Here is a 17,251-nt window from a genome sequence, read left to right on the forward strand (position 1 = left end):
TCTATAGTGGCTGCACCATTTTACATTCTCACTTGTAGTTCATAAGGGTTTCAATTTTCCTGCATCCTCACCAATGCTTGTTGTCTCATGTCTTTGTAATGATAGCCATTCTAATAGGTGTGAAATGATATCTCATTGTGTTTTTAAAAAAAAATTTATTGAGGTATAGTTGATTTATAATGTCATATTTAATTACTGCTGTATAGTAAAGTGACTTAGTTATACACATACATATTCTTTTTCATATTTTTCCATCATAGTTTATCACAGAATGATGAATATATTTCCCTATGCTGTACAGTAGGACTTTATTTTTATCCATGCTATATTTAATAGTTTGCATGATTTGCATTTCCCTGATTATTAGTGATATTGAACATCCACAATTAGAAACCTCCCAACAAAGGAAAGCCCAAATCAGATGGTTTCACTGGTGAATTCTACCAAATGTCTAAAGCAGCATTAATATTGATCCTTTTCAAACTCTTACAAAAAAATTGAAGAGGATGGAACACTGTCAAATTCATTTTACAAGGCCAGATACCAAAGCCAGATAAAGACATTACAATATTAAAAAAAAAACAACTACCAGCCAACTAACTGGAAAAGGCACTGATGCTGGGAAAGATTGAGGGCAGGAGGAGAAGGGGGTGACAGAGAATGAGATGGTTAGATGGGATCCCTGACTCAATGGACATGAGTTTGAGCAAACTTTGGAAGATAGTGAAAGACAGGGAAGCCTGGCATGCTGCAGTCCATAGGGTCACAAAAAGTCCAACACAACTGAGCGACTGAACAACAACAACAGGTCAAAATACTAGATCAATATAAATATAAAAATTCTCAACAAAATACTGGCAAACTGAGCTTTGACAGTGCATTAAAAGGATCATGCACTGTGATCAAGTGACATTTTCCCTTGGAATACTAGTATGGTTCAATATATATAAATCAATAAATGTAATCATTGATCCAACTTATACATTTCTACTTGTTTATCTTGTTAAAAAAAAACCCAGCTCTTAGTTTCATTGACCTTTTCTATCATTTTTCTGGTTTCCATTTCATTTATTTCTGCTCTGATACTTGCTGTTTCCTTCTTTTAGCTAGTTGCAGGTTTAGTTTTTTTCTTTTTCTAGTTCCTTGAGGTATAAAATTAGATTGTCCATTTGAGATCTTTTGTTTTTTCTTAATGTAGGTATGTATTGCTATAAACTTCCCTCTTAGAGGTGCTTTTGGTGTATCTCATAACTGTTAGTGTGTTTGCTTCTGTTTCTATTTAAGATGTTTTAAATTTTCTTTTTTGTTTCTTCTTTGTCTCTTTGGTTGTTCAGGAGTGTGTTGTTTAGTTTCCACATATTTGTGAATTTTTCAGTTTTTTTCTACTATTGATTTTTAATTTAATACTACTGTGGTTGGAAAAGATACTTAGTATGATTTAAATTTCTTAAATTGTTAAGAAATGTTTTGTGTGTAATTTACTTTGAAATGTGTGAAAAATAAGATGAATTATTGAGTGGATAAAGGGATGAACAGATGTATGATAGTGTAAGGATAGTAAATGTCAAGGGTTCAGTTCAGTTTAATCACTCAGTTGTGTCCGACTCTTTGTGACCCCATGGACTACAGCATGCCAGGCTTCCCTGTCCATCACCAACTCCTCCTAGAGCTTGCTCAAACTCATGTCCGTCGAGTTGGTGCTGCCATCCAACCATCTCATCCTCTCGTCCTCTTCTCCTCCTGCCTTCAATCTTTCCCAGGCTCAGGGTCTTTTCCAATGAGTCAGTTCTTTGCATCAGGTGGCCAAAATATTGGAATTTCAACTTTAGCATTGAATATTCAGGGCTGATTTCCTTTAGGATGGACTGTTTGGATCTCTTTGCTCTCCAAGGGACTCTCAAGAGTCTTCTCCAACACCACAGTTCAAAAGCATCAGTTCCTCAGTGCTCAGCTTTCTTTATAGTCCAGCCCCTACATCCATACATGACTACTGGAAAAACCATAGCTCTGACTAAATGGACCTTTGTTGGCAAAGTAATGTCTCTGCTTTTTAATATGCTGTCTAGGTTGGTCATAGCTTTTCTTTGGTCATAGCTTTTCTTCCAAGGAGCAAATGTCTTTTAATTTCATGGCTGCAGTCACCATCTGCAGTGATTTTGGAGCCCCAAGAAATAGTCTCTCACTGTTTCCATTGTTTCCTCATCTATTTGCCATGAAGTGATAGGACCAGATGCCATGATCTTAGTTCTCTGAATCTTGTGTTTTTAACCAACTTTTTCACTCTCCTCTTTCACTTTCATCGAGAGGCTCTTTAGTTCTTTTTTGCTTTCTGCCATAAGGATGGTGTCATTTGCATATCCGAGGTTATTGATATTTCTCCCGGCAATCTTCATTCCAGCTTGTGCCTCATCCAGCCCAGCATTTTGTATGATGTACTCTGCATACAAGTTAAATAAGCAGGGTGACAATATACAGCCCTGATGTACTCCTTTTCCCAATTTGGAACCAGTCTGTTGTTCCATGTCCAGTTCTAACTGTTGCTTCTTGACCTGCATACAGATTTCTCAGGAAACAGGTAAGGTGGTCTGGTATTCACATCTCTTGAAGAATTTTCCACAGTTTGTTGTGATCTACACAGTCAAAGGCTTTGGCATAATCAATAAAGCAGAAGTAGTTGTTTTTCTGGAACTCTATTGCTTTTTCTATGATCCAGTGGATGTTGGCAATTTGATCTCTGGTTCCTCTGCCTTTTCTAAATGCAGCTTGAACATCTGGAAGTTCACGGTTTATGTGCTGTTGAAGCCTGGCTTGGAGAATTTTGAGCATTGCTTTGCTAGCATGTGAAATGAGTGCAATTGTGCAGTAGATGAAACATTCTTTGGGACTGGAATGAAAACTGACCTTCCAATCCTGTAACCACTGCTGAATCTTCCAAATTTGCTGGCATATTGAGTGCAGAACTTCACCAGCATCATCTTTTAAGATTTGAAATAGCTCAACTGGAATTCCATCACCTCCACTAGCTTTGTTCTTGCTACTGCTTCCTAAGGCCCACTTGAGTTTGCATTCCAAGATGTCTGGCTCTAGGTGAGTGATAATACCACTGTGGTTATCTGTGTCATGAAGATCCTTTTTGTATAGTTCTTTTGTGTATTCTTGCCACCTCTTCTTAACATTTTCTCTTCTGTTGCTGCTGCTGCTGCTGCTAAGTCACTTCAGTCGTGTCCGACTCTGTGTGACCCCATAGACGGAAGCCCACCAGGCTCCCCCTTCCCTGGGATTCTCCAGGCAAGAACACTGGAGTGGGTTGCCATTTCCTTCTCCAATGTGTGAAAGTGGAAAGTGAAAAGTGAAAGTGAAGTCGCTCAGTCGTGTACGACCCTTAGCGACCCCACAGACTGCAGCCTACCAGGCTCCTCCATCCATGGGATTTTCTAGGCAAGAGTACTGGAGTGGCTTGCCATTGCCTTCTCCGTCTCTTCTGTTAGGTCCATACAATTTCTGTCCTTTATTGTGCCCATCTTTGCACGAAATATTCCCTTGATATCTCTAATTTTCTTGACGAGATCACTGATCTTTCCCATTCTATTGTTTTCCTCTATTTCTTTGCATTGATCACTAAGGAAGGCTTTCTTATCTCTACTTGGTATTCTTTGGAACTCTGCATTCAAATGGGTATATCTTTCCTTTACTCTGTGCCTTTCACTTCTCTTCTTTTCTCAGCTATTTGTAAGGCCTCCTCAGACAAACATATTACCTTTTTGAATTTCTTTTTCTTGGGGATGGTTTTGATCACTGCCTTCTGTACAATGTCACGAACCTCCGTCCATAGTTCTTCAGGCACTCTGTCTATCAGATCTAATCCCTTCAATCTATTTGTCACTTCCATTGTATAATTGTAAGTGATTTGATTTAGGTCATACCTGAATGGTCTAGTGGCTTTCCCTAGTTTCTTCAACTGAAATCCTAATTTGGCAATAAGGAGTTCATAATCTGAGCCACAGTCAGCTCCCGGTCTTGTTTATGCTGACTGTAAAGAGCTTCTCCATCTTCAGTTGCAAAGAATATAGTCAATTTGATTTCGGTGTTGACCGTCTGGTGATATCCATATGTAGACTCTTCTCTTGTGTTGTTGGAAGAGGGTGTTTGCTATGATCAGTGCATTCTCTTGGCAAAATTCTGTTATCCTTTACCCTGCTTCATTTTGTACTTCAAGGCCAAACTTGCCTGTTACTCCAGGTATCTCTTGACTTTGTACTTTTGCATTCCAGTCCCCTATGAAGAAAAGGACATATTTTTTGGTGTGAAAAATAAGATGAATTATTGAATGGATAAAGGGATGGACAGATGTGTTATAATGTAAGGATAGTAAATGTTAAGGATAGACTAGCTGAAAGTATGTTGCTATTCCTTGTCTTACTTCTTAAATTTCATTTCTGAAAAATTTCAGAAAAAAATACTTGAGAAAAATTCTAATAATACTGTTACCTGAGAGAGCTGGCCTTTCATTCACTTACATATACATATGCCAAAAGTTCTCAACTGGGGGCAGTTTAGTTCCCAGGGGACAGTGGTAATGTCCTGAGACATTTTTTATTGTCATGACTGGGAGCCATGCTGCTGGCATCTAGTGGGTAAGGGCGAAGGATACTGCTAAACATGTTTCAATGCACAGGACAGCCCTCACAACAAAGAATGACCTAGCCCCAAAAGTCGATAGTACTGGGTTGAAAAACCCATATATATATATATATATATCCATTCAGATGAATGTATGTTGTTGTTCTTGTTCAGTCACTCAGTCGTGTCTGACTTTTTACAACCCCATGGATCATAGCACACCAGGCTTCCCTGTCCTTCAGCAACTCCTGGAGCTTGCTCATACTCATGTCCATTGAGTCAGTGATGGCATCCAACCATCTCATCCTCTGTCATCCCCTTTTCCTCCTGCCTTCAATCTTTCCCAGCCTCAGGGTCTTTTCTAATGAGTTGGCTCTTTGCATCATGTAGCCAAAGTATTGGAGCTTCAGATCAGTCCTTCCAGTGAATATTCAAGACTGATTTCCTTTATGATTGACTGGTCTGATCTTGCAGTCCAAGGGACTATCAAGAGTCTTCAACATCACAGCTCAAAAACATCAATTCTTCAGCATTCAGCCTTCTTTATGGTCCACCCTTCACATCCACACATGACTACTGGAAAAACCATATCTTTGACTAGATGGGACCTTTGTTGAAAAAATAATATTTCTGCTTTTTAATATACTCTCTAGGTTTGTCATAGCTTTTCTTCCAAGCAGCAAGCATCTTTTAATTTCATGGCTGCAATCACCATCTGCAGTGATTTTGGAGCCCAAGAAAATAAACTCTGTCACTATTTCCACTTTGTCCCCATCTATTTGCCATGAGGTGATGCGACCAGATGCCATGATCTTCATTTATTGAATATTGAATTTTAAGTCAGCTTTTTCACTCTCCTCTTTCACCTTCATCAAGAAGCTCTTTAGTTCCACTTCTCTTTATGCCATTAGGGTGCTGTCATCTGCATATCTGAGCTTATTGATATTTCTCCCAGCAATCTTCATTCCAGCTTGTGCTTCATCCAGCCCAGCATTTTGCATGATGTACTCTGCATAGAAGTTAAATAAGCAGAGTAACAATATACAGCCTTGCTGTACTCCTTTCCCAATTTTGAGCCAGTCTGTTGTTCCATGTCTCATTCTACCTGTTCCTTCTTGGCCTGCCTACAGGTTTCTCAGGAGCTTGGTAAGGAGATCTGGTATTCCCATCTCTTTAAGAATTTTCCACAGTTTGTTGTGAGCCACACAGTCATAGGCTTTAGTGTAGTCTTTGAAGCAGAAATAGATGTTTTTCTGGAGTTCTCTTGCTTTTTCCATGATCCAGCAGATGTTGGCAATTTGGTCTCTGGTCCCTCTTCCTTTTCTAAATCCAACTTGTACATCTGGAAGTTCTTGGTTCACATACTGTTGAAGCCTGACAAGAATTTTGAGCGTTACTTTGCTAGCACGCAACAAAGTAATGTATATATATGCATATTGTATGCTTGCATGCATATCTGCTCAGTCACATCATGAAGCTTTGGAGCCCCATGGACTGTAGCCTGCCAGACTCCTCTGTCCATGGGATTTCCCAGGCAAGAATACTGGATTGGTTTGCCATTTCCTCCGTCAGGGGATCTTCTTGACCCTGGGATCCAACCCACATCTCCTCCTGTGTCTCCTGCATTGGCAGGTGGATTCTTTATCACTAAGGTAACTACCCTTGAAAGTGTAATTGCTCAGTTTTGTCCGACTCTTTGAGACTCCTTGGACTGTAGCCTGCCAGGCTCCTGTGTCTATGGAATTCTCTAGGCAAGAATGCTGGAGTGGATTGCCATTTCTTTCTCCAAGGGATCTTCCCAACCCAGGGATTGAACCTGGGTCTCCAACATTGCAGACAGATTCTTTACCATCTGAACCACAAGGGAAGCCTTACATGTATATTAAACAAAATTGGACACATAGTTTTATAACTTTGTTTTCATAATGTATTGTCATTTTCTCAGGTAATTAAATTGCCTTTCATATTGTCATATTTTAATGATGATGTATATGCTGTGATTTATTGTGCCCATTTCTCTTTGGGCATTTTTTTTAGGTTGTTTACCAATCTTTAGTATATCTCAGTTATATCAACCTTCTTCTTCAGACAGATCTCTATTCTATGTAGTGAAGTTCTCTTTAGGAAGATTCATTCCTTCAAACCAGCTTGGGTGCCAGCATCCTCTGTGGCTGTGGCTTGGGCATTTGTTTTGGGGCTGTGCAGGGATTTTCATCTTTTGTTTGGGTTTTTTTCTCAGAAGCTCTGGCAAGCAGAGGCAGCAGCCAACAGTGTGGCATCTCCCTGGCCCTTTGTCAGTGTTGGGCTGCTCAAGCTATGTATCTGGGACAGGGACAAAGAACCATGTGCTCCCAGCCCCCAGCCCTTGTTCTGCTGACTTCTTAAAGACACAACTGGACTTTAACTGCTGTCTTCTTTCAAATATAGGCCTCTTCTTCTGATGAAAAGAGAAAAGAAGAATGGACTACCATCACCAAACTTCCCTAGTCCCATGTGGACAAGATAAATACATTTCCAAGTAAGATTTTTTGCTATGGGGTTGTCTTTACAGTGGCCAGTCCCATGTGGATGGAAGGCACTGGCAGAGGAGCCTCCTCTCTTCATGAGAGGAGCTCGTGTGTGTGAGAAGGAGAAAGCAACTTAGTGTGGACTGGTGAGAGCGTGCAAGTTTGCTGCTGTAGATAAAGAACATGCCCCCAGAGCCTGGCCATAGAGAGTGAAATTAAGGGGGTCTTCAAGACATAGTTTAGAGGCTCGAAAGAGTTGATGTCCTGGAGAGTTTCTAGGAGGAGGAGTTGGTTGTGACAGCCCCAAATCTTTACACTCAATGATTGGACTTAAAGTGACAGAACACCCTTTGCCTCTTGCCTGAGAAGAGGCAAAAGCATACCTCAGTCTCCTCAAGTTCCTCCCTCCTCCCAGGCCTCACTTCATTCACTTTCAGATAAAACTTGATCAGAGCATTTCAGGTTTGACAGCTCTCACTCTGATCACAAAGAGTGTCACATGCTCTCACTTCCATGTTTAGTATTAACAGAACTATGCTCCCAGGGGAACAACTTGGAAACCAGTATTTAGAGGCCTTGTAAGGTTTTTAAAAAATGTTTTTATAACTAAAAGCACGTAGAATAAAGAGACAAAAGCACCTCTTGAAGGAGAGTAGAAGAGTACGTTAGAAGAGTAACGCAGAATATTACATTAGGGGCTTCCTGTGTGGTTCAGCAATAAATAATCTGCCTGCAATGCAGGAGACATGGGTTCAATACCTGGATTGGGAAAATCCCCTGGAGAAAGGAATAGCACCCCATTTCAGTGTTCTTGCCTGGAAAATCCCATGAACAGAGGAGCCTGGTGGGCTATAGTCCATGGGGTTGTAAAGAATTGGACACAACTTAGTGACTAAACAACAAAGGTATGTCAATGAAACCTAAGTCAATGGGGCCCAGAGCGCTCCCTTTTAACTTCTTGAAATCCTAGGAGTTTCTGAGTCTCATGAAGGTCCGTAGTGAATGTCTTCTTCTCACAGCATTTGTGAGAGAGGAAAGGCTGTGGAGAGGCTAAAGAAACCTTGTGTATGGGCTTTGAAGTGCATTTGCATCTATAAATCTGTGGTTTAACAAGGCCTGCGTATTTAGCTTGGAGTTGATAAATGTAGTGAGAGCTGCTAACCTTGTCAGCAGACCAGACCTCCTTGGTTTTCTGGAGTTGCTCCTTACATTAAGTCTGTTCTAGGTAGTATTTACTCTTGATCTTGATCCTGAGAAAGTTTGTGGTGAAAGATTGGTGGTTCTACACACTATGGGTGTGTGTATCTGTGTGTATGTGCACGTGTAGACAAACACCCTGACTGGAATGACTGAAGGCCAGATTAGAGGTGAGAAAAAGAGGGAGCAATTGCATTATAAGTGACTTTAGCTGAGATTGTGACACCTTTTGTATTTTTCTCTTAAGGAATGAACTTCTCCTGCATTTGAAGACCTACAACTTGTACTATGAAGGCCAAAATTTGCAGCTCCGACATCGTGAGGTAAGGAGTCACAGGGAAGATCTGTGGGGCTCCTCCCCTAGTGGCCAGCCCAGGCTTCATCTCCATGTCTTCTGGGTCTCCATGTCTCCATGTCACCCTCACCAAGAGGGTCTCTGCCTCTCTTGCCACAGTGAGTAGCCTCTCAATGTTAGTGATGTTAGTGGGAGTCCCTAGAGTTTTTTAGAAGTACACCCCGCGCCCAGATTTTTTCTAAAAAGAATGAGTTTTCTGTTCTGGAGATAGTCCTGTGGCTGGACTAATACTAGCCTCAGAAGGAGGATCCTCCAAAAGGATGCTTTCATGAAATGACTATTTCAGATGGTACTCAAGCAACCTTTTCCCTCTTGGGCAATTCAGGAACCTCACCCTGTCCTCTGTGTTGACACATCTGGCCCATGTGCTGTTGCAGCAATCTGGACAAGTTACATAAGCTTTGGGTGGTAACTCTTGGCTTTTCCCCACAACTGCAACAGCCTTCCTAGAATGCCTTCTTAGAATGTCTTTTGTTATCCATATGTCTTTCCCCAGCCCCCTTCCTGAGTCTAAGTTTACTCGTCCTGTATCCATTTCTATAAAGCCTGTTTCGGGTAGATGGTGAATTATATGGGAACCTGGTAGAGTAATTTATACTCAGGTGTTCTTGGCTGATAAGAAGGTACATGTAATACCCTTCTAAACACATTTTCAGGTTATCAGGCCATATTGATTTAATCTGTAGAAACAGATATCAGGTGGTAGAATTTCAGCTACTAAGGCAGGCTGGTTGGGGATAGTATGTAGTGGCTTTTTGTATGTTCCTCAAACTACACCACTTAGGCAAAGTCCTACTTTGAGTTAAATTCTGCCCTCTAATCATGTGGTATAAAGTATTGATGCCAGCCTTGATCACTTAGAAGACCATACATGTAACCTGTGCTTAAATAACGCTTTTCTCCTTAAGATTCCCAAACACTCTAAAGTTGTTCCACCCGTCTTCTGCCTTCTTTTATTACCCGCTCCCTCTCTAAGGATGATCCTGGGACCCAGATTGGTTGTTCACTGAACATATGTCATCTTTCATGGGGCTTGTCCTGAAGATGTGGCCATAGCCCAGACCTGAGGCCTTCACCCTGCTTATAAAACATGGGTTCAAAAGGTTTTGCTGATTCTAGAAAGAAGACCTGACTCTTTAGGCACTGTCCTCAAACCTTCTACTAATTAGTGACTGGTTCAGTAGCAAGATTTTGGTCCTTAAAAAGCTTTTCTGAGGTATGTCCTATAGATGACTCAAGGGTATGGTAATTCCTGAGATCCATTTCTTTGGGATAAAACATCAAGATAGTTTTAGAAGGCCTTCACATTTAAATTCTTATCAGTCAACAATCCTTGAGTATAAATTTGGAATTCTTGCAGAATTTATTCACCTTTGGAGAGTTATTATGTGGCACATTAGCTAATTATTGGCTCTGAGAAGTTCTGCTGTTAAGAAATCTGATAACACGTCATCACCCAACTCATGATCACTTGATACTCTTTTTAAGGTAACAGCTCATATGCCAGATGAGCTAGTATTCTGTTGAACAAACTTGAGGAAATGTTACTTTAAATCATCAACCAGTGGGTCAGATTGCTAAACATGTTATAATGAAAGACACATCACTTTCTATAGTAGGGGAGGGGGAAAAATAGCTAATTCAAGGTTTTAGCTCTTGCTTCTGTTAGCGTAATTTAAGAATAGGCTATTTTCTCACATACTTTAAGAAATATATTTATCTTTATTTAAAGTCATTAGTATAAAAAAACAACAAAGAAACCATTGTTACAATTTGCACATATCTATGAATTTCGAGGCAACTATGTGCTGACCTCCGAGCTCAGCTTCAGAGCCTGGAGAGTGGCTTGGAGCTGAGGTATGACTGTAACTTGGGTGCACAGGAGATCCAACCAGTCCATCCTAAAGGATATCAGTCCTAGGTGTTCATTGGAAGGACTGATGCTAAAGCTGAAACTCCAATACTTTGGCCACCTCGTGCGAAGAGTTGACTCATTGGAAAAGACTCTGATGCTGGGAGGGATTGGGGGCAGGAGGAGAAGGGGACGACAGAGAATGAGATGGCTGGATGGCATCACCGACTCGATGGACATGAGTTTGAGTGAACTCCGGGAGTTGGTGATGGACAGGGAGGCCTGGCGTGCTGTGATTCATGGGGTTGCGGAGAGTCGGACACGACTAAGCGACTGAACTGAACAGAACTGAACCTGGGCACATCAAGAATACTGTCATTTACCACAAACAACATGGTGCTGGCTTCTTTGGGACTTTTCTGGACTTACCCAATTGCTTTGTGGCAGGAGGAAGATGAGTTTATTGTGGAGGGGCTGCTGAACATTTCCTGGGGACTGCGCCGGCCCATTCGTCTACAGATGCAGGATGACAATGAACGCATTCGCCCCCCTCCATCCTCTTCCTCTTGGCACTCTGGCTGTAACCTGGGGGCTCAGGGGTGAGTAAAGAGAGATAGGACTGGGGGTTGACCAGAGGTATCGGGGGACTGCATGTGTTCTCAAGCTGGTAAGTGCTACCTTCTTTCAGCAAGCCTTGATCCAAGCTCCCATTCCCACTGCCCCCTGCTCTAAACTTGTAATGAGGAGAAAGGGGCATGTGTTGGTGTTTCTGGGCTTCCAGGCCTGTCCCCACAATCAGTGAATGAAAGAGTGAGGAAGGGAGATGCCTGGTCCAAGAGGAGAAGCACCAAGGCTTGAGTGAGCAGCGTGCCATCACTCGTGGAGACCCTGCCTCTCTGAGGGGTATTGTAGTGGCTAGCCAGGCTCAGTCTGCAGATTTCTGACAGGACACCCAGTGCCCCAGCATCCTCCCCACTGGGACCACTCCTCACAGAATGACCCACCCCAGAGTCATTTAGGGCTCAAAACTTCTGTCCAAAGCTCTTTGTGTCTTAGAGGACCCTGGAAGTGGGGAAAGAATGTCAGGCCCTGACCAAGCCAGCCAAGCATCTCTGCTTCCTTTAGGTTACACCTGGAGTTGGGTGGTGGTATGACGGTCTGGGAGGTCCCCTCTCCTGTGTTCCCACAAGAAGGTCTGTGAAGACCAAGCCTGTTCCTTCCTGTAGCCAAATGAGTAACTCTGTACATCTAGTAAGGCACACCTTCTTTACTGTTTTTTTTTTTTTTTTGTGTGTGTGTGTGTGTGTGTGTGTGGCTGTGCTGGGTCTTCCTTGTGGTGCATGAGCTCTTCATTGCTGCATGCAGATGTTCTCTAAGGTGCACAGGCTTCACGTTGAGGTGGCTTCTCTTGGCAGAGCACAGGCTCTAGGGTGTGTGGGCTTCAGTAGTTGTGATGCACGGGCTTAGTTGTCCCGCAGCCTGAGGAATCTTAGTTCCCAAACCAGGGATTGAACCCATGTCCTCTACGCTGACAGGAAGACTCTTAACCATTGGACAACCAAGGAAATCCCTACTATCTGGGATTTCAGTTTTTAGGATAAAGTGACAACCCTTTGTTCCATCCTAAAATTTGCTAATGCTGACTGCCTTGGGGCCAGAGCATGGTGGAATGCCCCAAGATCTCAGCCAAAACCACAGTGATGTTTTTTCTGTTTTAAATGAGAACCAAGCCCTCTCTGTTGGCCCCATTGAACATTTTGTTAAACTCCACAGCCAAATCTATTCTCTGCTGAATTTAAGAGAAACCTACAGTGTTGCCCAAAGCCTGTAGCTGATCTGGTTTATTTCCAAGGGAATTTAAGGAGGAAAGTCTTTGCTTGTACCATCAGTGCAGGAGGAGCCGTGGAGAGGTCCAGTCAAAGTTCTTTGGTTTCATCTAACTTTGCAGTTTCATACTCTGCTTTGCTTTCGGCATTTTCACTGTATTTGGTTTCAAGCGGGCCAAACCCATTCCATAGCACCAGCCTAGCCTGTGGAGTATTACATTTCATTCCCTAAGTGAGGTGGTTTTTAAAATTCCATTTGACCATGTGGCCTTTGGCTGGCCTACTCCAGAGCCTTTCAGGCTGTACACTTGTTTCTTTTCCCTTCCTTATGGCATCAAGCTGGTCTTGGTTGCTTCTTGAAACCTGCAAATACTTCGACAGAGTTTTCAGGAATAATAATGTTATTCCAGTGCCTGCTATAGTAAAGTGAATGCCTGGACCACTGTTTTAAGAAGGATGCTGAGTTTGGAGGAGAATGGATACATGCATATAAATGACTGAGTTCCTTCACTGTTTACCTGAAACTGTCACAACATTATTAATTGGCTATATCCCAATACAAAATAAAAAGTTGTTTTTATTTTTTTAAAAGAAACATGCTGAGACCAGTTTCTGCTTGGGCAATAAAGAGGGTTTCAGACTAGGGAGTGGGCAGTGGCTGCTGTGGGTGCCAAGTGTACACCATTCCTGAGAGGCTCTGATTTCATTCTGGGGCTCAGATGCCCGCAAGTTATAACTATACAACAGGTAGTTCTTTCAGATTTTCAATTTTCAATTGTCTTTCCTTAAAATTATCTCCCTGGCAGTCCAGTGATTAGGACTGCATATTCTCACTGCAGAGGGTTCAGGTTCAGTCCCTGGTCAGGGAACTAAGATCCCACAGGCCACATGGTGTGGCCAAAAAACAAACAAAAAAATTTCATCCCTGGACTGTAAGTCCTATCTCTGCTGAGTCATAGTATTACCAAACCAAATTTGGATCTGCTCACCTACATGCAATAAAGCCAATTTACTGACACGAGGTTATAGTAAAGGAGGGTGCTGCATTTATTGCAAGTCCAAGCAAGGATTATAGGCAGCTAATGCTCAAAAGACCTAAACTCTTTGATGGCTTTCAAGGAAGAGTTTTTAAAGGCAAGGTGAGGAAGACTGTTGCAGGGTGGTAGATGCTCTTCTCATTAATTTGGTGGTGAGATAATTAGGTGGTACTTCAGGAGTCAACATCATCTGGTTCCAACTGGTTTGAGGTTTACCTGCTTGTGGTCAGAATGCAGTTAACTTTATATACCTGGTGGAGGAGTATACATACTCCTCCTGGAAGGAGTCAGTATCTGCAAAACAACTCCTGGATATGGCTCAGCATATTATCTATAGCCCCTGAGGAGGAACTAAAGGTTCTTGAATTGTTTCATGGCTAAACTATTATCTTTTTGTCTTACTTGGCTGTTTTCCTTTGTTTATGCATTTTCTCACTTCTCTGATTATGGTTTTTTTTTTTTTTTTTTTGAGCTCAGGGAAGGCCTAGAAGGCTAAAGCTTTTTAACAAATAAGAAGAGGATGCAGGGGTCTGTTCCCGGGAAGACCCCATAGGGTCTTGCTTGGTTTCACCAGGGCACCTACATTCTTCTCACCATGGGATGGTCTTAATTGGTCAAATATGATTCTCCTTTCTAGCCAAGTCCTCTGTTGATTTTGGGTGTGTTTCTCTGAGCTGCTTCCATTGTCCTTCTGAGCTTTGGCAAGTTATTTCCCAGTTATCAGGGCAATACCAGGTCTCAACTCAGATTGCCTGCATGTGACCCTCTCTCCAGCAACCCCGAGCACACTGCCATCAGTGCCACTTCAATAGTTATTCTGACTCTCGTAGCAACCAACCTATTACTTTCCATTCCTGTTAGATTCCAGAAGAAATTTCTGAGTAATTCCTCCAGCATGAATGGGTCTGTACTAGAATCTTGTTCCTAAAAATAAATGACCATTTTTAGGGTTTTCTAAATAAGGCATCGACTTTGTAGGTGCTTAGAAACCCAGCACAGGTACCACACAGGTATTCTTTGTTGTTCTCTGTCCTGGGCTTGATGTTGCTACAAATGCTGGGAGCAAGCACTTTCTCCCTCCAGAATTCACCTTCCTTGCTCAGTCCTTGGCTCAGGAGCTGGGCCAGCCTCATGAGGCCCTCAGCACAGCCTACCGTGTCCTTCATCACCTACTGCATGGTGATCCCCAGAAGTATTCCCTTTGCATGAGTGAGATGGGGTGGGACTGAGGGAGTTCCTCTGCAGAGGCTGAACCTTTTGTTTGTTTTTGCTTCCCAGTACCATCCTGAAGCCCCTCACCATGCCCAACATTCCAATCTCAGAGGTGGATGCCCTGGCTGAGAGTGATCAGACACTGAGCCCCACAGGTACATGCGTGGTGGGAGGATCCTCCAGTTTGGGGCCAACTGTGTGAAGACTGATGTGATGAATGTTGTATACTGTTACTTATTTTTTGGAAATATAAAATTCACATGGTTTGAGATTCAAAACTTATTAAGAAAAAAGAATTGAAAATTTCATATCTCATCCACCTGCTGATTTTCCCTCCCTAGAAGCAATCTGAAGGCTTTCTTCCCAAGATATTCTTTGCAAACACAAGGAAATACACACCAACAAAGCTTAGTGTTTGGATGTTGTTTTTTTCTTTCCCTTTCTTATATAAGTGGCAGCATTTTGCACATCCCATTTCTGTTAGTTTGTCTTGAGGATTGTTCCATACAAATCCAGAAAGAACTTCTGCATTCTTTACAGCTCTGCAGTATTTCATCGTATGAATAAATAATTTAATCACTTCCTATTGATAAACATTTAAGTCATTTCTAGTCTTTAGACAAACAAAAGTGTAGACAAGGTCCTTGTACATGTCTCATTTCACACATTTGTGTCTGTAGAATTCTTTCAAATTAAGTTTCTAGGTCTGAGGCTGTGTGCATTTGTAATTTTGATAGATAGATATTATCAGTTCATAATATCTTGCAAGTCCTTATATCATGCTTATCCTGTGCCTGACACTATTCTAAGTGCTTTCAATTAATCAACTTATTTAAACCCATACAACAGTCTTCTGAGGTCTATGCTATTATTAACCCCTTCTATAGGTGGTGTAGCTGAGGTTAGTGGTATATGGTGTCGGGAAGGAAGACATTTTTCTCTACCTGTTACCGAGTCCAAGCTCATTCTGCTCCACCACACAACAGGCTGATAAACTGAAAGCTGAGGTGTTCAGGCAAAGGATATGAGTCAGAAAGCCATAGACTGAGAAGATGGCAAACTAGTGTCTCCAAAAAACCCACATTATCAGGGTCTGGATTCCAATTTCTTTTGTAGAACAAAGAAGGTGAGGACATAAAGTAAAAAGGCCATTTATCTTGTCATATAGGAGGGGATGTGTTAAATTCATCTTTTCTGCAACCATTCACTGGTGGGCAGGGTCAGATTGTCTCCCTGTGAACTGAAAGTGGCTTTCACTTAACAGTTAGACAGAGGGGCAGAGTTCCTTGAGGCAGGCCATTATGTATTATTATAACAACAAAAACAAAGGTAAAATCAAAGAAACAGATCCAACATGGAGTCAAAATTGGCTTTTCCCTATTATAATCCCCCACTGTCAACGTCTGTTCCACAATCTTGTGGAAATGGGGTGATGACCGTTGTAACTGCTTCATCAGATGGACCTTTCTGAGAGTGTTCACCATCGGTGCCAGTGTTCCAAATGTTGAGATTTGTCTTCTTTTGTTTCCCTTTGGAAAGTGTCTTCTTTGTACTTGTAGACTTAAAAATATTCACAATCTAAAAGTTGAGAGTTATGTTTTATTCAGCAAAAAATTTTTAGGACTTCAAACCCAGGAGGCAGCATCTCAAGTTAAGGAATTCAGTGCTACATATGGGAAGATACAAGAGTCTTGGCTCACTGAAATCATTCTTTTGATATACTTCTCAGTTAACTAAGGACCTGTATCCTCTAGTCTCACATGCTGAGTTTCCTCAGGGAAACATAGGGAGTGGCCACAATCTGATGGCTGCAAATGGCAAGTAGTCCTTCCTTCTTGAGTTCCCTCAGGGCTCATCAGCTGACACTGGAGAGCTGCAATTGCTGATGACTGATCTCCTCTTGGTCAGGAATTTGGCCAACATTTGGGAAACATTTCATAATTAAACTGTCCCATGGTGCTGGCTGGGAGGCTCATTCAAGATCAGGCAAGAATTCTTGATATGCCACTCCAGGTGCTGAATTTTTGGTTAGGTCCTGTCAATAATTAAAGATTATCTAGATCTTCTGTCTAATTATGATCCAAGAGACATTCTCCCTTGTTAAATCTTCCCACACCTAGAATCACACTATTACAATTACTTTATGTAATAAATGTGGTCTGTTCCTCAAGATGTTTAGCCATAGAAGTTTTGTTGGAGGTCTGGTTACACACTCGGTACTGTAAGAGACAATAATCTTGTAAAAAAGACAGGATATAAGTAATGCAGCTAGTAACATTGGCAAAGACATAGTGCTGCAGGGAGACACAGAGCACAAACAACTTGGAAACAAAGAATAAATTAAAATGATGATTAGCATGACTAGTTGTAGTGTTAGTTGCTCAGTCGTGTCCGACTCTTTGTGACCCCGTGGATTGTAGCTCTCCAGTCTCCTGTCCAGGGAATTCTCCAGGCAAGAATTCTGGAGTGGGAAGCGATTCCCTTCTCCAGGGGATCTTCCCAACCCAGGGATCTAACCTGGATCTCCTGCACTCCAGGCAGAATCTTTACCACCTGAGTCACCAAGGAGTCCAATTGCAATAAAATATCAAGTCCGTAGGAGAGCCAGGGGGGGCCTCCAAATTTTGGCAGGATCAGATAGAAAA

The 17,251-nt window shown here is 42.0% G+C and overlaps 1 protein-coding gene across 4 annotated transcripts in view; it reads left to right on the plus strand.

The window, feature by feature from the left end:
• The window catches only part of RASSF2 (Ras association domain family member 2), a 61,291-nt gene that overhangs the window by 24,914 nt on the left and 19,126 nt on the right, over positions 1–17,251 (plus strand). For all 4 annotated transcript variants that reach the window (XM_055431894.2, XM_055431901.2, XM_088843979.1 and 1 more), the window contains exons 2-5: positions 7,048–7,138; positions 8,572–8,647; positions 10,979–11,130; positions 14,673–14,761. In XM_055431894.2, the coding sequence (XP_055287869.1) occupies positions 7,080–7,138; positions 8,572–8,647; positions 10,979–11,130; positions 14,673–14,761 (376 nt within the window). In that variant the 5' untranslated portion in view covers positions 7,048–7,079. The remainder of the gene's footprint in view (positions 1–7,047; positions 7,139–8,571; positions 8,648–10,978; positions 11,131–14,672; positions 14,762–17,251) is intronic.

This window comes from Moschus berezovskii, chromosome 15 (genome assembly GCF_049115385.1).
Source record: "Moschus berezovskii isolate FMDL1 chromosome 15, NW_MosBer_1.0, whole genome shotgun sequence".
NCBI classification, from domain to species: domain Eukaryota; kingdom Metazoa; phylum Chordata; class Mammalia; order Artiodactyla; family Moschidae; genus Moschus; species Moschus berezovskii.